This window comes from Chiloscyllium punctatum, chromosome X (genome assembly GCF_047496795.1).
Source record: "Chiloscyllium punctatum isolate Juve2018m chromosome X, sChiPun1.3, whole genome shotgun sequence".
NCBI classification, from domain to species: Eukaryota; Metazoa; Chordata; class Chondrichthyes; order Orectolobiformes; family Hemiscylliidae; genus Chiloscyllium; species Chiloscyllium punctatum.
In genome coordinates this window covers 32,565,511-32,591,069 of record NC_092791.1, presented here as the reverse complement: position 1 = coordinate 32,591,069, position 25,559 = coordinate 32,565,511, and the positions used below count along the sequence as shown (strand labels likewise).

Below are 25,559 nucleotides of genomic sequence, written 5' to 3'. Positions count from 1 at the left end.
CAGAAATATGGGGCTGTGAGCGGATATCCCTCCAGGTGCTATCAAACCCTCTCCTGGCGGAGTATTTGATTTGATTTATTGCAGTCACGTGCACCTAAGTGCAATGAAAAGTTTTGTTTTGGTTTGCAGATCGTAACACACAAGGACATGCAGATAGATTGTATACAGAGAGAGGAATACAGGGTTACAGCTGTATAAGAGGAACATTATTTGAAGTGAGGGGTCTAACAACGGTAGGGAAGAGGTGACGAGGGAACAACACCCTGTTATCTCACGAGTTATTCTTTAATGTCTAGTATCACAACCATCCTTAACCATATTAACAAGAAAAAGACACAGCAGCCATTGGCAATACAGACTAATAGGTTGTGGGTGCCACAACATGATGTGAAAGGGCTAAACAATTTATCTCGTGACTTGACAATCAGTAATGAAGCCTCGTGAGACAATTTAAAGGAATGACATCTTTCCCCTTACCACACGCAGTTCTGAGCTGTAGTGAGTGAGTATACACAGGGAGACAAATCGACAGCACACACCAAAGTCATTTAACTGCGGTAGTTTCAGTGTGTAAGGTAAGGTAAGGTGGGTGAGTGATTTTTAAATTGCCGTCCAGGGGAATATTTTTTGTTTTGTTGTGAGCCAGTCGAAAAGCAGAAACTACAGGGCGGTGTGGTGGCTCAGTGGATAGTACTGCTGCCTCACAGCGACAGGGACCTAGCTTCCATTCCACCCTCAGGTGACTGGCGTTCTGTGTGGATTTTGCACATTGTCCATGTCTGTGTGGGTCTCCTCCCACAGTCCAGAGATGTGCAGGTTAGGGTGGGATTGGCCATGCTAAATTCTCCCATAGTGCCCAGGGATGTGCAGGTTAGGGTGGGATTGGCCGTGCTAAATTCTCCCATAGTGCCCAGGGATGTGCAGGTTAGGGTGGAATGGCCATGCTAAATTGTCCCCGTAGTGCCCAGGGATGTGCAGGTTAGGGTGGGATTGGCGGTGCTAAATTGTCCCGTAGTGCCCAGGAATGTGCAGGTTAGGGTGGGATTGGCAGTGCTAAATTGTCCCCATAGTGGCCAGGGATGTGCAGGTTAGGGTGGATTGGCGGTGCTAAATTGTCCCGTAGTGCCCAGGAATGTGCAGGTTAGGGTGGGATTGGCCGTGCTAAATTGTCCTGTAGTGCCCAGGGATGTACAGGTTAGGGTGGGATTGGCCGTGCTAAATTGTCCCCGTAGTGCCCAGGGATGTGCAGGTTAGGGTGGGATTGGCGGTGCTAAATTGTCCCATAGTGCCCAGGAATGTGCAGGTTAGGGTGGGATTGGCAGTGCTAAATTGTCCCCATAGTGGCCAGGGATGTGCAGGTTAGGGTGGATTGGCGGTGCTAAATTGTCCCGTAGTGACCAGGAATGTGCAGGTTAGGGTGGGATTGGCCGTGCTAAATTGTCCCCGTAGTGCCCAGGGATGTGCAGGTTAGGGTGGGATTGGCCGTGCTAAATTGTCCCATTGTACCCAGGGATGTGCAGGTTAGGGTGGGATTGGCTGTGCTAAATTGTCCCGTAGTGCCCAGGGATGTGCAGGTTAGGGTGGATTGGCCATGCTAAATTGTCCCCGTCGTGCCTAGGGATGTGCAGGTTAGGGTGGATTGGCCGTGCTGAATTGTCCCCATAGTGCCCAGGGATGTGCAGGTTAGGGTGGGATCGGCCGTGCTAAATTGTCCCATGGTGCCCAGGGATGTGCAGGTTAGAGTGGATTGGCCATGCTAAATTGTCCCCGTAGTGCCCAGGGATGTGCAGGTTAGGGTGAATTGGCAGTGCTAAATTGTCCTGGAGTGCCCATGGATGTGCAGGCTAGGTGTGTTAACCATGGGAACACGCAGGGATAGGATAGGGGAATGAATCTGGGTGCAATGCTCTTCAGAGGGTTGGTGTGGACTTAGAGCCATAGATGTACAGCACAGAAACAGACCCTTCGGTCCAACTCATCCATACCGACCCAGATATCCTAACCTAATCTAGTCCCACTTGCCAGCACCTGGACCATATCCCTCCAAACCCTTCCTATTCATATACCCATCCAAATGCCTCTTAAATATTGCAATTGTACCAGCCTCCACCACTTCCTCTGGCAGCTCATTCCATACACGTACCACCCTCTGTGTGAAAAAGTTGCCCCGTAGGTCCCTTTTATATCTTTCCCCTCTCACCCTAAACCTATGCCCTCCAGTTCTGGACCCCTTGACCCCAGGGAAAAGACCATGTCTATTTATCCTACCTATGCCCCTCATGATCTTATAAACCTCTATAAGGTCACCCCTCAGCCTCCGACGCTCCAGGGAAAACAGCCCCAGCCTATTCAACCTCACCCTATAACTCAAATCCTCTAACCCTGACAACATTCTTGTAAATCTTTTATGAACCCTTTCAAGTTTCACAACATCTTTCCGATAGGAAGGAGACCAGAACTGCATGCAATATTCCAACAGTGGCCTAACCAATATCCTGTACAGCCTCAACATGACCTCCCAACTCCTGTACTCAATACTCTGACCAATAAAGGAAAGCATATCAAACGTCTTCTTCACTATCCTGTCTACCTGTGACTCCACTTTCAAGGAGCTATGAACCTGCACTCCAAGGTCTCTTTGTTCAGCAACACTCCCTCGGACGTTACCATTAAGTGTATAAGTCCTGCTAAGATTTGCTTTCCCAAAACACAGCACCTCACATTTATCTGAATTAAACTCCATCTGACACCCCTTAGCCCACTGGCCCAGCTGATCGAGGTCCTGTTGTAATCTGAGGTAACCTTCTTCTTACACCTCCAATCTTGGTGTCATCTGCAAACTTACTAATCATACCTCTTGTGCTCACATCCAAATAATTATATAAATGACGAAAATGACTTGATGGGACGAATAGCCTGCTTCCACACTGTAGGGATTCTACAAAAAGCTCAGTAGGTCTGGCAGTGTTGGCGGACAGAAATCAGATTTAACATTTTGGGTCTGATGACCCATCCCCAAAACTGAGGGTGGTGGGGAAGAAGTTTGATTTCTTTTTCATGTAGAAGATGGGGGGTTGGGGGGGTGGAGTAGAAAGGGAGCCCAGTAAAGGAGAGGACAGTTTCAGACTTAATATTCTGAAAGGAGCCCATGTCAGTCAGGGGAGCATTTTGGAAGTAGCGATCATAACCCAGTTAAAATTTAGGATAGTTATGGGAAAAGATATAGATAGGCCAGGAATTAAAGTTCTACGCTGGGCATAGGCTAATTAAAGTAAGATAGGATCCAGTTTGGCCCAAGTGGACTGGGAGCAGATAAAACCATGTCAGAACAGTGGGAAGCATTCAGAGAGGAAGGTACAGAAAAGGTTTACCAGGATGTTGCCTGGTATGGGGGGGGGGGGGGATTTTAGCGATGAAGAAAGGTTGGATAGACTGTGTTTGTTTTCACTGTAATGCAGGAGATTGAGGGGTGACCTGATAGAAGTTTATAAGATTGTGATTGTGTGGATAGAGTGGAAAGTATGAGGCTTTCTCCCAGGGTGGAGGGGTCAGTTACATGGGGACACAGGTTCAAGGTGCGATGGGGGTGGGGTGGGGTGGGGAAGAGTTTAAAACAGATGTGTGAGGCACTTTTTTTTCATACAAAGGGTGGTGAGTGACTGGAATGCACTGCCAGAGGTGGTGGTGGAAGCAGACACAATAGCAGCATTCACTTGGAGGAATACTTGAACGGGAAGGGAACAGAGGGATATGGATCCTGTAAGTGAAGACAGTTTTAGTATGGAAGGGCAAAATGTGTCGGCACAGGCTTGGAGGGCTGAAGGGGACCACAGGAGTGCTGTTTTGTTCCATGTTCTAGGAACTAGTCAGTGTATGGGGCAAATATGTTCCTGTGAAGTCAATGGATGGGAGTTCTGGATGTCAAGGTGTATAAAGGTTAAGTTTAAGAGATGTTTATGGCAGATGCTGAGAGCTCAATATGGCAGAATCCCTGGAGGAGCGTAAAAAAGAGCAGGACTTACAAAATACAAAGGGAAGATAACAGAGTGCATGAGAAAGCTTGGGTGGATGGAATGAGGAAAACACAAAGGGTGTTTTTAAATATCTCAACATCAGGAAAGTAACTTGGGAAAGAGTAGGGCCCATTTGGGAATATCGAGGTAATCGGTGTACAGAAAGGTATGGGCATAGTCCTTAGTGATTAGTTAAGAATAGAAAAAGGCAACACAAATATAGACCTGAGGGGACAGGACTGTAAAATAATAGACAGAATTAACAGAGACAGAGAGAGAGGGAAAAAAACAAGAGAAAAAAGGGGACAGTGGGTGAGAAAAGGAGAGTGAGAGAGAGTGAGTGTATGGGAGAGAGAGAAAATGAGACAGAATGATAGAGCAAGAGTGGCAGAGAAAGTGAGTATAAGTGAGAGAAAGAGGGAGAGACGGTGAGTGAGTAAGAGAAAGAATATGGGAGAGAATGAGAGACAGAATGATAGAGTGAGAGTGTGAGATAGCGTGAATGTGAGAGAGAGAGAGAAACAGAGAGAGGGAGGGAGGAAAGAGAGAGGGAGAGGGAAAGAGGAATGTGTGTGTATGAGAGACACAATATTAATATGTTCAGCAGCCTTGGAAGTGGGTAAATCTGCAGGCCGGAAAGAGATGTATCCCTCGGTTGTTGGGGGAGGTAAGTGAGGATATACTCTCTCTGGTGCTGATGGACTGCTAAAGTTGTCCTATTATTAAAAAAAATGGAGTGAGGGAGAGACCCAGTAAGTCTAATCTGGGTGACTGGAAAGTTATTGGAAAGAATTCTGAGGGACAGAATGTATTGGCACTTGGAGAGACATAAATTCATCAGGAACAGTCAGCATGGATTTGTTGAGGAAATGTTTGCAGATATCAACGGGTGGCTCAGGGGTTACCACTGTGTTTGCTCATTCTCCCCATGTCTTCGTGGGCTTCCTCTGGGCGCTCCAGTTTCTTCCTACTTTCCAAATATGCGCATGTTCAGGGGGGAACTGTGGGATTATGGGGATAGGGTGGGGTCTGCATCTGGAATGCCCTTTCCAGGGTTGATACAGACTCATAAGTGGAGCAGACCATCTGGCCCATCAAAAGTGATATGCCATTCAATAAGATCATGGCTGATCTTCTCATGGACTCAACTCCACTTCACTTACCCACGCTCTCACCATGACCTCAATTCCTTCACTGTTCAGTTACTGTCTTGTAGTTAATATATCTATTATTCTGCTATGTTTTCCAATATAGTTCTTATTCCTTATTTCTTTTGTTGTATTTTAACTGTAGTGTATGAATAAACTGTTTTGCTTCAAGCCTGGTAGTTTGGCCAACTGAATTGCATCTGGAATTCAACACCTTACAATTGCCTTTAAAATGGGAAAAATGTTAGTGTCCAGAAAATCTTCCGAATATATTTTGAGGGGGTTTGGTCTGGTCCATAACAACTCTCATTCTTGAAATCAGTCTGACTTCTACGAGGGGGGAAAGGTGGAGGAAGGGGCTCGTCTGCATTTCTGCAGCACCTTCAGGCACCACCAACTTGGCACAGCAAGATCCCAGATGCAGCAGTCAGCCTTCACCTGCCGTCCAAGCCCGAACTTCCTCACATCCACCTTCTTCACAGTCCAGGGCCAGACCACCAGAATCCAGATGTTCAGACCATCAGTCGGCCGGCCTGGCGGCGTCTCTCCTCCAGCGATGGGATCGATGACCAGCTTCTCAAGGCCACATCTTGGGGTGGTGGTAATGGGGAAATGGGAAGGAATTGGGGGTCTACTCCAGCTGAAAATTTCCACTCAAGGTTGGTCAAGCAGGAGGCCAGAAGAGAGAGAGAGAGAGAGAGAGAGAGAGAGAGAGAGACAGGCAGAGACACCGGCACAGAGAGAGGGAGAGGCAGAGGGAATGAGAGAGAATGAGCTAGAGGGAGATGGGAGCAGAGGGAGAGACAAAAGAGAAGAGACAGAGAGAGGGTGAGCAAGAAAGAGAGAGAGAGATACAGAGAGAGACACACAGAAAAGGAGGACAGTGAGAGCAAGAGAGGAACAGAGGGGAAAAAAAAACGAGGGGTAAACAGAGAGAGAAATAAGCCCTCTGCAGTTTCCCAGTGAAAAGAGTTTTAGGGAGGTCATTAATCACTGATCTTCAATCTGATCATTAATTTGTCATCATTAATCACTCGTCATCAAACTGATCACCCATGTCGCATCATTAACCTGATCATTAATCACTCGTCATTAATCTGCTCTAACCCGGTCACTCTCTTTCCCCCCACCCCCCGTTTGTATGCGCACACGTGCACGTGTTTGTGCGCATCTTTGCACGTTTGTATTCATGCCTGTGCACATTTGTGCACGCATCACTGTCTACCTGTGTGTGTGTGTGTGTGCGCGCGCGCATCTGCATGTGCCCGTCTCCCTGAGAGTGCATGTGCCCGAGTGCGAGTACTGGGCTGGCTTTCAAAGTAAGCAACAAACACCGATTTCTCTTCAGCCCACATTGGCTACACAAAATGAAAAATGCAAAGTGAAGCCGCTGACTGTTGTCAGGACCGAGTATTTTGAACCAGAAATGTTTACTGGGGCAGCCCACATCACAGAGACTTGTCCAGAAATGAAGGCCAAGGCACCAAACTGATCTTTGCTAAATTACAGGAGCTGGACTGCTGAAGAACTAGCACTCATGTGACACAGTGGCAGCATCCTACCCTGGGCCAGGTGGTCTGGATTCAACTTCCAGTTCTGCTCTGGACTTGTGCCATAACGCATTGGAACAATTGGAACAGGTTGATGAAATATATTCTTGATGTTAATAATTAGTAATGCTAACCTACCTCCCCCCCACCCCCCCTCCAAATGAAACAGACTTTGTGGTTACACTGAATTAAGCCTTGACTCCACACATACGGGTCTCAGGGGCGAGTCTGTCAACGTCTCTCACACCAAACTTATCTAAAGAAAGGTGAGTGCGGGAGTGAATCTGAGAGAGAGAGAGAGACAGCGATAATTAAACAGAATGAGGGCACAGCTGAGAGATGTTGCATGAGTGCATGCACGAGGGAAAAGGAGAGAGCTCGGCTGTGAAAGAGCAGCCTGCGGTCAAATAGCCTTCCAGAATTGAAGCCCAAACACCAGCAGCACTTGGGAGGGATGTTATGGGGATCAAGGGTTACAGGAAAGGCATGGGGGGGTGGTGGGGCAGTGAAAAAGATTTCAGCCATGATCGAATGGTGGAGCAGTCTTAATGGGATGAATGGCCTCATTCTGCCCCCTACATCTCACGGGCATCAAAGGACATCGGGGCACTCTGATGCCCAGCGAGGACACTCCAGGGCATTGAGAGAGCAGCATCAACTCTGTTCTAGGCACACATTCCTGGGGTGGGTAGGGACGCAGGAGAGGATTGAGATAACATGACTCAACTCCCCCCCCCCCTGTAATTCCAACAGCCTCGCTGGGCAAAGTTTAAGGGGGGGGCAGGGGGTGGTGGTGGTGAAGAGAGTGGGGAACAGAGTATTGAAGACTGAAGTAAATGGGGGTGGTGGGTTGGGGGGAATATAGAGAGAGAGAGAGAAAAAATGAGCGAATGAATATGAGAGAGACAGAGCATGAGGATAAAGAACCAATCCCACTTAGACAGCATTTCCCCACGGATTTTTGGGAGGGAGCTTCACAAAGTTGGAACGTGCCGGGAGATGGGGAAGAGAAGAACGCTCATCGCTTTGGCACACGTCTCTGATCCCTCCCGTTGCTCAGGCTGGGGGTGCTGCTGGTGGAGGAGTTTGTTAATGCAGGTCCTGACATGTTCACAGCTTGGTTACCTCCTGGCCCACGCCCGTTCCCTCTTCCTCCTCCGGGCAGTACATGATTCACTGCACCGAGGGGAACTCCGACCGACCCGGCAGCATTCAGGCTATCATTACCTGGAGCGGAGGGGGAAAGACAGGGAAACAAAAACCAGATGGTAATGACATTCCCTAGCAAGAGGATAAAGGGATAACCTCAATACAGTGAAAATAAACATAGAAAATTTAGAGAAGAACTGTGGAGGCTGGAAATCTGAAACTGAAGCAGAATCTGGCAGTGACTGTGCAGAGAGAGATTGGGATGGGGAGAAACAGTTCACCTTTCAGGGTGTCCAGTGTAGAACAGGGTGCTCACTGCACCCGAAACGTTAACCCTGATTTTTCTCTGCGTGCAACTGACCTGCCGAACCCTGCTGAGTTTCTCCAGCAACGTGGAACACCCTGCCCGCAACACCTGAGTCACCGAGCTGCCCTTAAAACATTTGACAGACTGTCAAGTGATGGTAGAGGCAGCCGTCAACAGGCTCTGCACGTAAGCTGCACCGTGTAGACTCACCAACTTTAAGGCCATTTAAATGGTCACTGGATAAACATATGGATGAAAATGGAATAGTGTAGGTTAGATGGGCTTCAGATGGTTTCACAGGTCGGTGCAACATCGAGGGCCAAAGGGCCTGGACTGTGCTGTAATGTTCTATATTCTAATTCTGATCGCCCTCAAATCCACATTCCTACCTTTTCCCCGTATCCCCTCAATTCCTCCTTCCCTGATTAAAAATCTGTCTGCCTCAGCCTTGAATATACTGATCGACCCGGCCTCAACAGCCCCCCTGTGGCAAAGAATTCCACAGATTCACTCCCCTACTCAGCGAGAAGAAACTCCTTCCCATCTCGGTCTTCAATGGGTAACTCCTAATCCTGAGGGGACACCCTCAGGTCCTAGACTCTCCCACACAAGGGGAAACAATCCAAGTCTCCCTTGTCAAGTGATAGTTATACAGCACAAAAACAGACCCTTCGGTCCAACTCACCTACGCTGATCGGATATCCTAAATTAATCTAGTCATGTTTGTCAGCACTTGGCCCAGATCCCTGCAAACCCTTCCAATTCATATATCCATCCAGATGCCTTTTAGATGCTCTAATTGTACTGGCCTCCAATACTTCCTCTGGCAGCTCGTTCCACACGCGCACCACCCTCTGCGTGAAAACGTTGCCCCTTAGGTCCCTTTTAAATCTTTTCTCTCTCACCCTCAACCTATGCCGTCTCGTTTTGGACTCCCCTACCCTGGGGCAAAAAGACCCTGGCTATTCACTCTACCCTTGCACCTCATCATTTTATAAACCTCTATTAAAAAGGTCAACCTCTCGGCCTCTGACACTCCAGCCTATTCAGCCTCTCCCTATTGCTCAAACCCTCTGATCCCGGCAACATCCTTGTAAATCTTTTCTGCATCCTTGCAAATTTAACAACCTCTTTCCAATGGAAGGGAGACCAGGATTGCGTACCTTCCGTCTGTGGGTTAAACTGGGGTAACTTTCTACCTCACTGCAAGCACACCTCAGCGATTCAGCCTGCTCCCTTAACTACTCAAGGTCTGCTCCCCACTGCTGACAGCTTTCTGTATTCCTCTGCCTGGTACAGAGTCTATTGACAGCTGCCTTTACCATCACTTAACAGTCAGTCGAATGTGTATCCCAGTTTTAAGAGCAGCATGGTGGCTCAGTGGTTAATTCTGCTGCCTCACAGCGACAGGGACCCTGGTTCAATTCCACCCTCAGGCAACTGTCTTGTCTGTGTGGAATTTGCATGTTCTCCCTGCATCTGCGTGGGTTTCCTGCAGGTACTCCAGTTTCCTCACATGGTCCAAACACGTGCAGGTTAGGGTGGGATTGGCCGTGCTAAATTATCCCACTTAGTGCCCAGGGATGTGCAGGTTAGGGTGGGATTGGCCGTGCTAAATTGTCCCGTAGTGCCCAGGGATGTGCAGTTTAGGGTGGGATTGGCCGTGCTAAATTATCCCACTTAGTGCCCAGGCATGTGCGGGTTAGGGTGGGATTGGCCGTGCTAAATTGTCCTGTAGTGGCCAGGGATGTACAGGTTAGGGTGGATTGGCCGTGCTAAATTGTCCTGTAGTGTTCAGGTTAGGATGGATCGGCCGTACTAAATTGCCTCAGTGTCCAGGGGTGTGCAGGCTAGGTGAGGTAGCCATGGGGAAAGGCAGGATTACAGGGATAGGGTGGGTCTGGATGGGATGCTCTTTGGGTGTAGACTCAAAGGGCCATTGCTACTTCCACACTCTCAGGATTTTATGATTTATACATATATACAATAGATATACATAAGGAAGGCACAAAGCTGCAGGATTATAGAATCCATTAGATTCCACCCTCTCCCCGCCAACCGCACACAGAAATCAGAACCGGGCATAGGCCATTTGGCCCCTCGAGCCTGTTCCACGGTTCAAAAGGGAAGGCGGCCAGTCGCCCAACTCAATCCTCCCCATCTCAGGTTGGCCGAGTAACCTAGCAAAGTCTGTGTCCACCTTTGAGGGAAGGCCGATCGGAAGACAGATCTGCATTCTTGTAGCACCTACGGGGACAATTTAGCATGGCCAACCCACCCTAACCTGCACATGTTTGGACCATGCAAGGAAACTGCAGTACCTGCAGGATACCCACACAGATGCTAATTCCGAACAGACTGACAGTTGCCGGAGGGTGGAATTTAACCAGGGTCCCTGTCGTTGTGAGGCAGTAGAGCTAATGTGCCTCAGGACTGCGGTGGTGATGGTGGTTGGTGGGGATGGAGACACCTTCATCTCCTTGGTCTCCTTCCAACTAGTTGAACCTCCAGCTGAGGCAAGACAGGGTCAAGGCTCAACTTCTGATCTGAAGGACAGTTCCTCTGACACTGCAGCTCTCCCTGCCCCAAATGCTTACCTGACAGCAAGGTCTTTATCATAGGTACTCACCTGTCGTCACAGAGGGCAAAGAGGTCACCAGGCCAGTCGTAGAAGAGCTACCTTGTTCAGTCAGGGTCTTAAACGAGAAAGGAAATAGCAAAGAGTGCTCAGGGTTAACTGGTTGGATTGGAAGCAAACTTGCCAAATGAGCTACTAGGAATGCTCTCCCATGCTCCCTTCCGCCCCCTGGATCTCTTCTTCCCTCCCCACCCTACCAACCAACCAAAACTTGTCATGGACCTCTTCCTAGATCGAGGAGTAGCGGATGGAGTTTAATTCAGATGGAGGCGAGGCATTGCATTCTGGTAAGACAAACCATGGCAGGACTTACATACATAATGGTAGGGCCCTGGGAGTGCTGTTGACCCGAGAGACCTAGGGGTGCAGGAACATCGTTCCTTGAAAGTAGCACCACAGTTAAACAGGGTGGTGAAGAAGACGTTTGGCATGCTTGTCTTCATCAGTCAGAGCATTGAGAATAGGAGTTGGTGAGGCCGCATTTGGAGTACTGCATGCAGTTCTGGACTCCCAGCCACAGGAAGGATGTTGTTAATCTGGAAAGGGTGCAGAAAAGATTGACAAGGATGTTACCAAGACTAGAGGGTTTGAGTTATAAGGAGGGGCTGGGACCTTTTTCTTTGGAGCATAGGATACGAAAGAGTGACCTTACCAGGTTTACAAAATCATGAACAGCATGGATAGGGTGAATAGCCAAGGTACCTTCCCTGTGGTGGGAGAGTCCAAAACTAGAGGGCACAGGTTTAAGGTGAGAGGGGAAAGATTTAAAAGGATTCGGAGGGGTAACTTTTTCACACAGAAGGTGGTGTGTTTATGGAATGAACTGCCAGAAGTAGTAGTAAAGGCAAGTACAATTACAACATTTCAAAGGTACATGAATAGGAAAGGTTTAAGAGGGATATGGGCCAAACACAGGCAAAAGGGACCAGTTCAGTTTAGGAAACCTGGTTGGCATGGACAAGTGGGACCAAAAGTTCTGTTCACTTGCTGTCAGATGCTCAGCAGACTCATCCAACATGTCAAACCACGTCCTCACCCAGGCTAGAGCCAAGCTGCTGCAGAAATCCCATTCAAAGCACTGAGAGGCGAGCAGTCAGATGGCTGAAGGGAATGAGTAAGAGTTGCTCCCACTTGTCCTCCCCGGTTCAGGAGCTCTCTGTTCTCCGAAGTAAGAGCTCCTTCCAGCCGGAAGAAAAGCAGTTTATTTTTTCCATCAGCAGTTGCTGCAAGCTGTGATTTTTAATTAATTCAAGAAACCTTTGCTAATTGTGAAGCAGCCACCCTGTGTCTCTTGCAAAACAGTGGAAGCATCCGGAGAAGGAAAACTAAGAAGGAGCATTTGAATTAGCACAAGAATAATCTCAGCAGATCCTGTGACCAGGGAGCACTGAGCCACTTTCTCAGTTTCCCTTCCACCCAAAACACTCATTGTTTTTTCTCCCTCCCCGATTTGCAGCAATCCTAATAATAGCAGGACTCTATTTCCAACAGGCTGGCCCCTAGTGAGGCATAACCAATTCAGTGCCTCGAGAAAAGTGAGCAAGCCAGCAAGCAATCGCAGGAAGGAACCTCAGCATTGACACCATTACCCATGGAGGTGCAACCCCTGACCGTAAGCGCTGGCACCAGATAAAAATATCAGCAACAACCTGGTCTGAAAGGGGAGGGCGTTACGGGGTGTCAAGACTTACGGGCTTGTTTTGCGAAGATGCCTGGGACATGTACTCAGGGTTGGGGTCACTGAAATTCGGCACTTCCGAATACTGCATACAAAACCTGAAACGGAACACAGAAGTGGTTGCACATCTCAGTAACCTCTCGTCGCTTGCACAATGCTAACTAATGTACTAGCAAGGAACCAAAGTAGGCCAATCAGCCCCATGAGCCTGATCTGCCATTTAATAAGCTCGTGGCTGATCTGATTTTAACCTCAACTCCACGTTCCTGCAGATACTGCAATAATCTTTCATCCTATTGCTGATATAGAATCTAATGATCTCTGCCTTAAAAATACTCAGATTTCCTGCATCCACAGTCAGAGTCACACAGCATGTGTGTCCACGCTGACCAGATATCCCGAACTAATCTAGTCCCATTTATCAGCAGTTGGCCCATATCCCACTAAACCCTTCTGATTCATGTGCCCATCCAGATGCCTTTAAATGCTGTAACTATACCAACCTCCACCACTTCCTCTGGCAGCTCATTCCATACACGCACCACACCTTGCGTGAAAAAACTTGCTCCATAACTCCTTTCTATATCTTTCCCCTCTCACCCTAAACCTATGCCCTCTAGTTTTGGACTCCCCCATCCCGGGAAAAAGACCTTGGCTACTCAACCTATCTCATAGAGTCATAGAGATGTAGAGCACACAAACAGACCCTTCGGTCCAACCCGTCCATGCCGACCAGATTTCCCAATCCAATCTCGTCCCACCTGCCAGCACCCGGCCCATATCCCTCCAAACCCTTCCTATTCATATACTCATCCAAATGCCTTTTAAATGTTGCAATTGTACCAGCCTCCACCACTTCCTCTGGCAGTCCATTCCATATGTGCACCACCCTGTGTGTGAAAAAGTTGCTCCTTAAGTCTCTTTTATATCTTTCCCCTCTCACCCTAAACCAATGCCTTCTAGTTCTGGACTCCCCGACCCCAGGGAAAAGACTTTGTCTAGTCTATTTATCCTAGCCATGCCCCTCGTGATTTTATAAACCTCTAAGGTCACCCCTCAGCCTCCAGCCCCAGCTTATTAAACCTCTCCCTATTACTCATCTTCCAACCCTGGCAACATCCCTGTAATTCTTTTGTACACCCTTTGAAGTTTCACAACATCTTTCTGATAGGAAAGAGACCTGAATTGCACACAATATTCCAACAGTATCTATGCCCCTCATAATTTTATAAACCTCTTTAAGGTTTAAACCTCACCCTCCCACATTCCAGGGAAAACAGCCTCAACCTATTCAGCCTCTCCCTATAGCTCAAACCCTCCACCCTGGCAACATCCCTGTAAATCTTTTCTGAACCCTTTCAAGTTTAACAGCATCTTCCCTAAAGCAGGGGGACCAGAATTGAATGCAGTGTTCCAAATGTAGCTTAACTGAAGGGGATTCCAAAGAAACTCTACCCTCTGAGAGAGATGGGGCAACATTTTTTCTGTTTTAATTGGGCTCTCCCTTATTTTTAAACTGAGCCCCAGTTCTAGATTCTCCCACAAGAGGAAACATCCTTTTCCACATCCACCCCATCCCCTCAGGATCTTACGTGTTCCAATTAAGTCACCTCTGATTGTCTACACTCTGGAGTATACGGACCTAGCCTGCTTAGCCTTTCCTCATAGGGCATTCTGCTCATTCCAGGGATTAGACCAGTAAACCTTTTCTGAACTGATTCCGACACATTAACATCCTTCTGTAAGTATGGTGACCAGTCATAGAGATGTACAGCATGGAAACAGACCCTTCAGTCCAACCTGTCCATGCTAATCAGATATCCCAACCCAATCTAGTCCCACCTGCCAGCACCTGGCCCATATCCCTCCAAATCCTTCCTATTCATATACCCATCCAAATGCCTCTTAAATGTTGCAATTGTACCGCCTCCACTACTTCCTCTGGCAGCTCATTCCATACCCATACCACCCTCTGTATGAAAGAGTTGCCCCGTAGGTCCCTTTTATATCTTTCCCCTCTCACCCTAAACCTATGCCCTCTAGTTCTGGACTCCCTGACCCCAGGGAAAAGACTGGGCCTATTTACCCTATCCATGCCTCTCATAATTATGTAAACCTCTACATGGTCACCCCTCAGCCTCCGACGCTCCAGGGAAAAACAGCCCCAGCCCATTCAGCCTCTCCCTATAGCTCAAATCCTCCAACCCTGGCAACATTCTTGTAAATCTTTTCTGAACCCTTTCAAGTTTCACAACATCTTTTCGATAGGAAGGAGACCAGAATTGCACACAATATTCTAACAGCAGCCTAACCAATGTCCTGTACAGCCGCAACATGACCTCCCAACTCCTGACCAATAAGGGAAAGCATACCAAACGCCTTCTTCACTATCCTATCTATCTGCGAGTCCACTTTCAAGGAGCTATGAACCTGCACTCCAAGGTCTCTTTGTTCAGCAACAGTCCCTCGGACGTTACCATTAAGTGTACAAGTCCTGCTAAGATTTGCTTTCCCAAACTGCAGCACCTCGCATTTATCTGAATTAAACTCCATCTGCCACTTCTCAGCCCATTGGCCCATTTGGTCAAGATCCTGTTGTAATCTGAGGTTGCCCTCTTCGCTGTCCACTACACCTCCAATTTTGGTGTCATCTGCAAACTTACTAACTGTACCTCTTATGCTCGCATCCAAATCATTTATGTAAATGACAAAAGGTCGAGGACTCAGCACCGATCCTTGTGGCACTCCACTGGTCACAGGCCTCCAGTCTGAAAAACAACCCTCCACCACCACCCTCTGTCTTCAGCTTTTGAGCCAGTTCTGTATCCAAATGGCTAGTTCTTCCTATACACCGTGCTCCAGACGTGGTCTCACCAATGCACCTGCATTACTGAAGCATAACTCTTGCATTCAATGCCACACACAATAAACCGTCACATCTTAATTAGTTGGCCTGATTGCTTGCTGTGGCTGCACTGACCTGCGATCGTGCACTCGGATATCCAGATCCCACTGCATCTCTGAGCTCTGCTCCCTCTCACCATTTAGATAGTGTGCTTTTCTTTTAAAAGAAAAGATTCTGTCTGATGTAGTGGACATGGACCGCCTGATATTTTTCAGTCCAACGCAGACACTGGAGCTAAGAAGCGGACAGCGCGAAAGAGAGTCAACATCTGGCACAGCATGTGTCAGGAAACTTTAAGCTGGAAGGTTGATGCAAAGTTGGATGCTCAACTGAATTGCAACATTCACTCAATTGCTCTGGTAGAGGGTGGGGAGTGTTTCACCATGTACCACCTTGCCTACCAGTTCATTCTCTTGTTAACACTGAAGAACACACACACGCATGCAACCAGGACCAAAGAAAAAGACAAAACCTGTGCTTTTATAGCATCTCACACAAGCTCAGGATGTTTCCAATGCACTTCACAGTCACCAAGTGCAACGCAGCAACTGTTATAAAGCAGGGAAATGCAGCAGCCAATTTGCGCACAGCAAGTGCCCACACACACAGCGGTGTGATAACAGCCTGTCGAGGTATAAACTGCGGCCTGAACACCAGGGCGGCCTTCAAAAGAGGACAAGGGGATATTCTTGCGCCTGTCCTAGACTGCAGCAGTTGCAAGCATTTTGCTTTCCACCTGAGAGATGGCTTTTCCGACCTTGCAGCATTGCTTCAGCATTCTAGTGGGACAAATGCAAGGGCAAATTTAGAAAGTTGGTTTGGCCGGTGGTGGGGGGGTTCAGGGCTAGCTCAGTTGGTCGGATGGTTGGCTTACAGAGCAACATCAACAGCATGTCAATTCCTGTCGCATCGGAGGTTACCATCGAGGTGTTGCCTTCACAGTCTCACCCCCTTGCCTGAGGCATGGTGACCCTCAGGTTAAACACACCACCGATCGTGTCTCTCTCTCTCTTTAAGGAGACAGCAGCCCTGAGATTCCTCTGGGACTATGGCGATTTACCTTTAGAAGGGGATGAGCTGTTTATACATCTTCAGCATGACCCCTCTCAGTCTCCTCTGCTCCAAGGAAAACAACCCCATTCTCTATCCCATCTCTCCATCTGAAACTCTCCAGCCCAGGCAACATCTCCTTTGCACCTTCTCCAGTGCAATCCCTTCCCTCCTCTAATGTGGACTCTCCAACAACACCAGCAGCCTAACCAATGCTTTACACATTACCACAGGCCAGTCACCCACCATCACCACCTTGGTGGGTAATTTCTGAAGAAGCAGTGACTCTTTGGAAACCAGGACTCTTGACGAGTTTGAGTTACAGGGAGAGGCTGGGACTTCTTCCACTGGAGCATTAAGATACTGGAGGGGTGATCTCATACAGGTCAATAAAATGAGAAGAGGCATAGATAAGGTAGATACCTGCAGCTTTTCCCCAGGGCAGGGGATTCTAAGACGAGACAGCACAGTTTTAAAGGTGAGAGGGGAAAGATACAAAAGGGTCCAGAGGGGCAATTTTTTCACAGAGTAGTGAGTGTCCAGAACAGGCTGCCAGAAATAGTGGTGGAAGCGAGTACAATTTCGTCATTTAAGAAACATTTAGACAGGTATGTGGATAGAATTAGGGATGGAGGGATGTGGACCAAATGCAGGCAAATGGGACTAGATTAATTGTGAAAACTGGGCAGCATGGGCAAGGTGGGCTTGTTTCAATGCTGTAGACCCTTATGAGTCAGCCTCCATGGCAAACTCTGATCTCGTGCAAAGTTTTGAGAAAGCTGTTCATGTGTATGTGACACCATTTTACTTCACATGAACAAAAACTCCCCTACAGTGCTGAAGGTTCCTGTTAAAGTGGCTGTACGATCACAAGCAGGAGGAAGACAGTAATGTATTCGGGTCTGGTAATCCAGGGAGCCAGGCTAATGGCCTGGGGATATGGTTTGAAACCTTAGCATGGCAGCAAGAGGGATGGGGGAGGCAATGGCCTCCTGTTATCATCACTTGACTATTAATCCAGAGACTTGGAAAATGGGAGGTGTAGTGGACAGCGAAGGAGGTTACCTCAGAGTACAATGGGACCTTGATCAAATGGGCCAATGGGTCAAGGAATCGCAGATGGAGTTTAATTTTGATAAATGTGAGGTGCTGCAATTTGGAAAGGCAAATTGAGGTAGAATTTATACAGTTAATGATAAGGTTCTGAGGAATGTTGCCGAACAAAGAGACCTTGGAGTGCAGGTTCATAGCTCCTTGCAAGTGGAGAACCAGGTAGATAGGATAGTGAAAGAGGCGTTTGGTATGCTTGCCTTCATTGGTCAGAATATTGAGTACAGGAGTTGGGAGGTCATGTTGCGGCTGTACAGGCCACTTTTGGAATATTGTGTCAATTCTAGTCTCCCTGCTATAAGAAGGATGTTGTGAAACTTGAAAGGGTTCAGAAAAGATGTTGCCAGGGTTAGAGGGTTTGAGCTACAGGGAGAGGCTGAATAGGCTGGGGCTGTTTTCCCTGGACCATCAGAGGCTCATGGGTGACTTTAAAGAGGTTTATAAAATCATGAGGGGCATAGATAGGGTGAATAGCCAAAGTCTTTTCCCAAGGGTGGTGGTGGTTGGGGGGGGGGGGGGGGGGGGGGCGGGGGACGAGTCCAAAACTAGAGGACAAGAGGAGAAAGAATTAAAGGGACCTTAGGGGTAACTTTTTCATGCAGAGGTGATGCGTGCTTGGAATGAGTTGCCAAAGGAGGAGGAGGTGGCAGCTGGTACAATTACAGCACTTAAAAGGCATCTAGATGGATATATAAATAGGAAATGTTTAGAGGAATATGGGCCAAGTGCTGGCAAATGGGACTAGATTAATTTAGGATATTTGGTCAGCATGACGAGTTGAACTGTTCCATGCTGGACAGCACTATGACTCAATGTTCTGGGGACCCGGGTTCAAGACCTTCCACAGCAGATGGTGGAATTTGAATTCAATACAAAAGCATCGATTCTCATGCTCCTCGGATGCTGCCTGACCTGCTGCGCTTTTCCAGAACTATACTCCCGACTCTCAACTCCTCCTCCACCGCCAGTCCCCACCTGGCCCAGTCCCCACCCGGCTGTCAACTCACTCTCTATCCTTAAATGTTCTTAACTGTCTCTCTCCTCACCCCCTTGCTTACGTGGGCTCACTCCCCATCCCCACCCACTCTTTCCTGGATCCCTCCCACTTCTGAACTCTCACAATTACACCACAAATGAAATGCCGACAGGTATCTGAACTACTGAAACTTCTGAAAGCCTGCCCAAACCGTTAGATCGGAGGCAGAGCAAGGCAGCAACCTCCGCTTATGACAGCTCTTCACACGCCCAGCATCAAGGCACAGAACTTACTCTCCGACTTTCTGAAGGTCTCCGCCTCTCCCAGTGTAGAGCGTCAGACATCCTTTCCAAATTGAGGCATACCTGCAAAAAGGCACAAAGATTTTCTTTCACCACCAGAGGGCTCTGAATGACTTGTGCTGACAGCACAGGGGAGGGGAGATCACAGCTAAACTACAAGGGAGGCAGTGCTATGCACTGTTCTTTCACCTTTTTGAGGCGAGACTGAAAGGAGGGAATAAAGCAATAGTGGAAATCTGAAACAAAAACAAAAATTATTGGAGAAACTCAGCAAGTCTGGGACATCTGTGGATAGAAAGCAGAGCTAACGTTTCAAGCCCAATGACTCTTCTTAATAACTATGCTTTAAAGGAAGGAATCCTACTTCAGACAGAGTGAACAATATCTTGGAATATTCGAGTATTATTGCACAAGATAAAAAAACAACCCCTGGGAGCACTCAAGAAACAACTTGATGTAACAACAGAGGAGGGGGAAGTGGCACTGATCAACTAAGGTTAAACACTCAAATATCAAGAACTTCCAAAGTACATAGTCACCTTTGCTCTGCAGTGGCAAAGGTCATCAAGCAAAGACACTTCCACTTTAAGGAGTAAGAGAACTAGTACCAACAGACAAATGTTCTCATCCTGCACACCAGTCAATTCATGTGCCATTTCATAGAGCAACCACTGTTCACAGATATTCCCAGAGGGGATTTTAGTAACATGGCGGGTTGGGGAAGCTGGGATTGTTCTCCTCAGGGTGAAGGTGGTCAAGGACACGCAGTTTTCAGGATTGCGACAGGTTAAAATGAGGTAGACTTAAAAAAGAAAAGCTGTTCTCATTGTCTGATGATAGAAGGACTGAGGGGCACAGATTTAAGAATTCAGGCAAGAGATTTAGTTTTTATTTGTTGTAAGGGGTCCATGAGGAAGAAATTATTTACGTAGTGAGTAGCAATGACCAGAAAGTTACTGCCCAAGAGTGGGTGGAAGTGGAGGCAATGGATGAATCAAAATGGAAAAAATAAATTTGCAGGAACAATGGTGTAAAAGTTGTGAAAGGAGGTGGAGGTGGTGGGACAGGACTGAGACTGAATAGATTGGCTTACTGAGATCCAGCAGCAATTCGATGGGCTGAATAGCTTTATATTTGACACCAGAATCATGGAGAAAGGAGGAGTTCAGAGTTGTTTCATCACACACTAGACAAAACAAATAAGTTGTTCTTGACTCAAAATATTCAATCCTTACTGTGTGCCACACTGTAGGAAGGAGATGACTGCACTAGAGAGAGTACAGAGGAGATGCACCAGGATGGGGCTGATTTCCCTACAGCAGAGAATGGAGAAAAAAAAATGCAGATAGCTGCAACATAAAGGGATGTGGGATACTTGTGCATGTAACACAGAAAGTTAGCACACAGGGTGCAGCAGATAATCAGGAAGACTAATGGAATATTCGCCCTTATTTCAAGGTGGTTGGAGTATAAGAATACAGATGGCTTACTGCAACTCTACAAAGTGCTGCTGAGACAACATCTGGAATACAGTGATCAGCTTTGATGCCCTTATTTAAGCAAAGATATAATTTCATTGGCACTCCTTGTCACAGTTGTGAGAGCAGAACCCTTGTGTATCAGGTTGTAAGTTTACTCGCTGAGCTGGTAGGCTTGTTCTCAGACGCTTCATCACCATGCTAGGTAACATCATCGGTGTGCCTCTGTTGAAGCGCTGGTGTACTGTCCTGCTTTCTATTTGTGGGTCTTGGTCTGTTGTGGCAGGTGAGATTATTTCCAGTTCTTTTTCTAGGAGGTTGGTAAATGGGGTCCAAATCCATGTGTTTGTTGACAGAGTTCTGCTTTGAATGTCAGACCTCTAGGAATTCCCATGCGTGTCTTTGTTTAGCCTGTCCCAGTTGAACTGGTGTCCCTCGTTGTTTGTGTGTTTGTGTGTCAGGTTCCTAGTGATAGTTGGTCATGTCTTTTGGTAGCTAGTTGGTGCTCGTGTATCCTGGTGGCTAGTTTCCTGCCAGTCTGTCCAATGTAATGTTTGTTGCAGTCCATGTAGGGTATTTTGTACATGACGTCCGTTCTGCTGGCTATTGGTAGGGGGCCCTTTAGATTCATCAGGAGTTGTTTCAGTGTGTTGGTAGGTTTGTGATGCCAAGGGGCCAGAGTCATCTGATTGTCATCTCTGAGATGTCTTTAAAGTATGGCAGGTTGGCTAGAGTCCCTGGGAACGTTGTGTCTTCTTGTTTAGGTTTGTTGTGCAAGAATCGGTGGACTACGCTTATCAGGTACCCGTTGTTATTGAATATGTTGTATAGGTGTTTTTCTTTAGCATCTCATAGTTCCTGAGTGCTGAAGTGTGTTGTGGCTTGTCTAAATAATGTCCTGATGCAGCTTTGTTAGAAGGATTGCTGCTATAGTTGAGTATCTGGTCTGTGTGTGTTGCTTTCCTACAGACATTGGTCTGCAGCTCTCCATTGGCTTTTCGTTCTACTGTGACATCTAGGAAGGGGAGTCTGTTGTTCTCTTCCTCATTGGTGAACTTCATACCAGTAAGGATGTTGGTTATGTGTTCATGTTTCTTCTAATTTGTTGTGTTTCGTGATGACAAATGGTGTCATGCACATAGCGGACCCAAAGCCTGAGCTGGATCGTGGGGAGGGCTGCTTGTTCCAACCACTGCATAACTGCTTCTGCCAAGAGTCCTGATATTGGTGATCCCATGGGTGTCCCATTGGTTTGTTCGTAGGTCTTGTCATTGAACGTGAAGTGTGTTGAGGGGCACAGGTCTACTAGCTTGAGGATGCTGTCCTTGCTAATGGAGTTGGTGCTGTCTGGTGTTTGTGCCCTTGGTTTGTCTCGTACTGAGGCCAGTGTTTCTTTGACCAAAATGATGTTTATTGATGTGAATAGGGCTGTCACGTCAAACCATGACCATGTTGTCCTCTACCTTGGTGTCTTTGATGATGTTCAGGAATTCCTGGGTGGAGTGTCTCAAGTCTTCTACTGGGTATTTCAGTTTGCGTTGAAGTTCCTTTGCTAGTCTGCATGATGGTGTGCCGGGAAGTGAGACTATGGGTCGGAAGAAGGCCCCTGGTTTGTGTACCTTTGGTAATCTGTAGAAAGGTGTGTTGGATCCTTCAGGTTTCATTCTTTAGAGGACTGTTTTGTTAATTTCACCTGTCTTGTGGAGTTTGTTCAGTTCTGCTGTAATACAGCTTTCTAGCAGTGGAGTCAGGTCCATCACAACCTGTTGGTAGGTGTTGGTATCTGTGAGCAGTGGGTTTGTTTTTTCAATGTATTGTGCTTTGTTCAGGACGATGGTCATGCGCCTTTTGTCTGCCAGTACTGTCTTTTCTAAGTACTTCCAAAGCTTTCCTTTGTGTTGAGGGTGTTCCTTCTTTCTTTCTGCTTAGTGTTGGCGCTACTGTCTGTCTGATGGCTTGCTGGATTTCTTCAGTAAATCCGTTTTCTTTCAGGGTACAACCAGACTACTCCGGCCCCTTAGCGTCATGGTAGCTCACAAACCTACTAACACACTGAAACAACTCTTGATGAATCTAAAGGACCCCCTACCAAAAACCAGCAGAACAAATGTCATTTACAAAATACCCTGCAAGGACTGCAACACTACATTGGACAGACTGGCAGGAAACTAGCCACCAGGATACACGAGCACCAACTAGCCACCAAAAGACATGACCAACTATCACTAGGAACCTGACACACAAATGATGAGGGACACCAGTTCAACTGGGACAATACACCCATCCTGGAACAGGCTAAACAAAGATACACATGGGAATTCCTAGAGGTCTGGCATTCAAACTGGAACACATGGATTTGGACCCCATTTACCAACCTCTCAGAGAAAGAACAGGAAGTGAGATCACCTACCACAACAGACCAAGACACACAAATAGAAAGCGGACAATATACCAGTGCTTCAACAGAGGCTCACTGACGATGTTAAAAGGAGAAAGTGAGGACTGCAGATGCTGGAGATCAGAGCTGAAAATGTGTTGCTGGAAAAGCACAGGAGGTCAGGCAGCATCCAAGGAGCTGGAGAATCGACATTTCGGGCATAAGCCCTGCTTCCTGAAGAAGGGTTCATGCCGAAACATCGATTCTCCTGCTCCTTGGATGCTGCCTGACTCACTGACGATGCTACCTAGCACAGTGATCAAATGTCTGAGAACAAATCTTCCAGCTCAGCGAGCAAACTTACAATCTGAACCAAAACCTGAGCTACAAATCTTCACAAATATCGCAATCCTTGTGTACATTTAAGACTGAGATAGATGGATTTGTATCAGTTGGGGAATCGAGGAACAGGGCAGGCAAGTGGATGTGAGGAACGTCAGGCTAGACACAATCCTATTGAATGTGAAGGACGCTCGAGGAGCCGAATAGCCTACTCTTGATCTTATTTCTTATAAGCTGAGAAAGCTGACGGTATTGGGTTTCTTGAGATGTATAAAATTATGAGGGACGTAGATAGGAAGAACCTCTTCCCCTTAAGTAGAAGGGTCAATAAGCAGAGGGCACTGTTTAAAGGTAAGGAGCAAAACATTTTATAAAGGAATTTGTTTTAACCTAGGTGATGGTGGGTATCTGGAACTCTGCTTGAAAGAGTGGAATTATCAGAACATTCAAGTATTTAGATGATCATGAAATACCATACCATACCATACAAGGCTACAGGCCAAGTGCTGGAACATGGGTCTGGAATAGATAGGTGCCTGACGACCGGCATGGACATGATGGACCCCTTTCTATGCTGTATGACTCTATGATGCTCATAGCTTCCTTGAAGGCTTGACCCCAAGCACAGCAGAAATCCACATGGATCAAAAAATTCCTCAATCTGTCCTTATTCATCCTCGGTGATGTAGAGGGTACTACACCTAGCTTCAGAATGCCTGGATTAGAGAGGATGTAGTGACGTTGATTGGGGATCCCTGTAACTGATGAATCCTGGATGTTGGTTGAGGATAGGAATACACTGCCTATTGAGCTATTGCAGGCATTCTAGGCAATAGTCTGGACTCAGTGCAAGTAATAGTCATAACACCATCACAACAATGCTCACCACTATCTCAGAACAACCAGGAATCTGCAGTAAATGCAGCCTTGCATCTATCCCCCAGATGCAGACAACAGATAAAAACTGGATGCAAGTGAGCGAGAAAGGGGTCTCTTAGTCAAGGAAAAGGGGGGTAAAACTTGCAGTACTTAACAAGAGTTCACATTCAAAAAGGGTAGTAGCATCTTCCAAACATGCTACCTCTATCATCTAGAAGGACAAGGGCAGCAGAGACATGGGAACACCATCACCTGTAAGTTCCCCTCCAAGACACAGATCACTCTGACTTGGAAACACATTGCCATTTCTTCAGAGTCACTGGGTCAAAATGCTGGAATTCCCTCCTTAACAGCATTGTATGGCTCTGCCTACATGCCAGGGTGGCAGTGGTTCAAGAAAGCAGCTCACCACCACCTTCTCAAGGGCAATGATGAATGGGCAATAAATGCTGCTTGTGACCAGCTAGTGACCCCCATGTCCTGTTAGTTAGTTTTAAAAATTGTTTGCTGTACATTTATCAGGCATTTGTAAAACAAAGTGAGGTACCCTCTGGTTAATCGGATGATATCTCCAGCCTGAATCAGACTTCCCACATCGTCCCACACCGATATATTGATGCTGCCGGTTTTATCAGCCACCTTACACGTCCTGACTTCATGCCCGTCTTTTGTTTTGGTCACTCGTCCTACAGAACAAGAAATACAGTGACAGATGATTTAACATTTTCACAAGTACCAAAACAAAATGCTGGGAATGTCTTCTGCCTCCAAAACTCCATGCATTGTTTTTGCATCATTCTTACGAAGAGTGGAAGCAGGAGACTTCCATCCCTGCTCAAAATGAAAATAACAGGTATTTGGACAAAACAAATTTTGGCTCACCCACAGGCAAATTAGTGTAAAAGCCCAAAGTGATTCACCAACACAATGAAAAGAAGGGAATCTACTACCTTTATTAAGTTATATGCACATATAATTTCAGTGCAAAACTGTGTAGTTGACCTTAAATGCTTTCTCAAAGCAACAAGGGACATAAAGTTCCCAGTCTCAACTGGTGGCATGCGCCAAGTTTGTTAATCTTAGCAACCCTACCATCACTCTACTATAAAGTCCATTTAGGAGAAGCAGGATTGGATTTGACTGCGATATCTTTTGACGAAATGAAAGGTAACGTAATATCTCATTCGCAGAACTTACCTATTTCCAGGACAATGAACAGGAGGTTCAGGTTTTTCAAACCAGCTTTGATATCCTTGACGTAAGTGTCGTTTGACATCTTCTCTCCCACAACAGGACCTGAATTCTTTGGGAGCTACAAATTTCAGGCAGCAAGTTGGAAGGATCAAGCCCAGACGAACACATTCAGCTCACTGGAGTGCGTTTTACTGGGCCAGGATCAAATCTTCCTTCTTGCAAAATCAATACAGTGACGCCTCCTCGGGAACACTTCACAAATTGACGGACGCCTCAGTAATGTTGCTCGAGCTCCCTCCCCAACGTTCGCGAGAGCACGATCAGCCAGCCCGCCCTTTCCCGTCGCCCCGGAAACCAGTGCTGACAGACAGCAGCCTTGAACAATCAACAACCGCTCGTCGCCTGTCCCGCCCACAACTCAACTGGGTTCCAGAAGGCGGGATATCTGCTTAGGGCCTTCGTG

The 25,559-nt window shown here is 47.1% G+C and overlaps 1 protein-coding gene across 1 annotated transcript; it reads right to left on the bottom strand.

The window, feature by feature from the left end:
* nabp2 (nucleic acid binding protein 2) lies at positions 1-25,405 on the bottom strand. The gene is made up of 6 exons (XM_072567058.1): positions 25,100-25,405; positions 24,450-24,588; positions 18,818-18,889; positions 12,497-12,581; positions 10,797-10,863; positions 1-7,938 (listed from the first exon to the last, which is right to left on the bottom strand). Exons 1-6 carry the CDS (start codon positions 25,176-25,178, stop codon positions 7,730-7,732), a joined length of 651 nt encoding a protein of 216 aa, XP_072423159.1. The 5' UTR covers positions 25,179-25,405; the 3' UTR covers positions 1-7,729.
* Positions 25,406-25,559: the final 154 nt, after the last annotated feature.

Excerpts from the sequence above, each read along its gene's own strand:
- nabp2 (XM_072567058.1), bottom strand. The coding sequence starts at position 25,178 with ATGTCAAACGACACTTACGTCAAGGATATCAAAGCTGGTTTGAAAAAC. Across the intron at positions 18,890-24,449 it reads ATCATCCGATTAACCAGAGG|GTATGCCTCAATTTGGAAAG; the intron begins GTACCTCACTTT and ends GCCTTTTTGCAG. Across the intron at positions 7,939-10,796 it reads TTTGCCCTCTGTGACGACAG|GTAATGATAGCCTGAATGCT; the intron begins GTGAGTACCTAT and ends CCTCCGCTCCAG.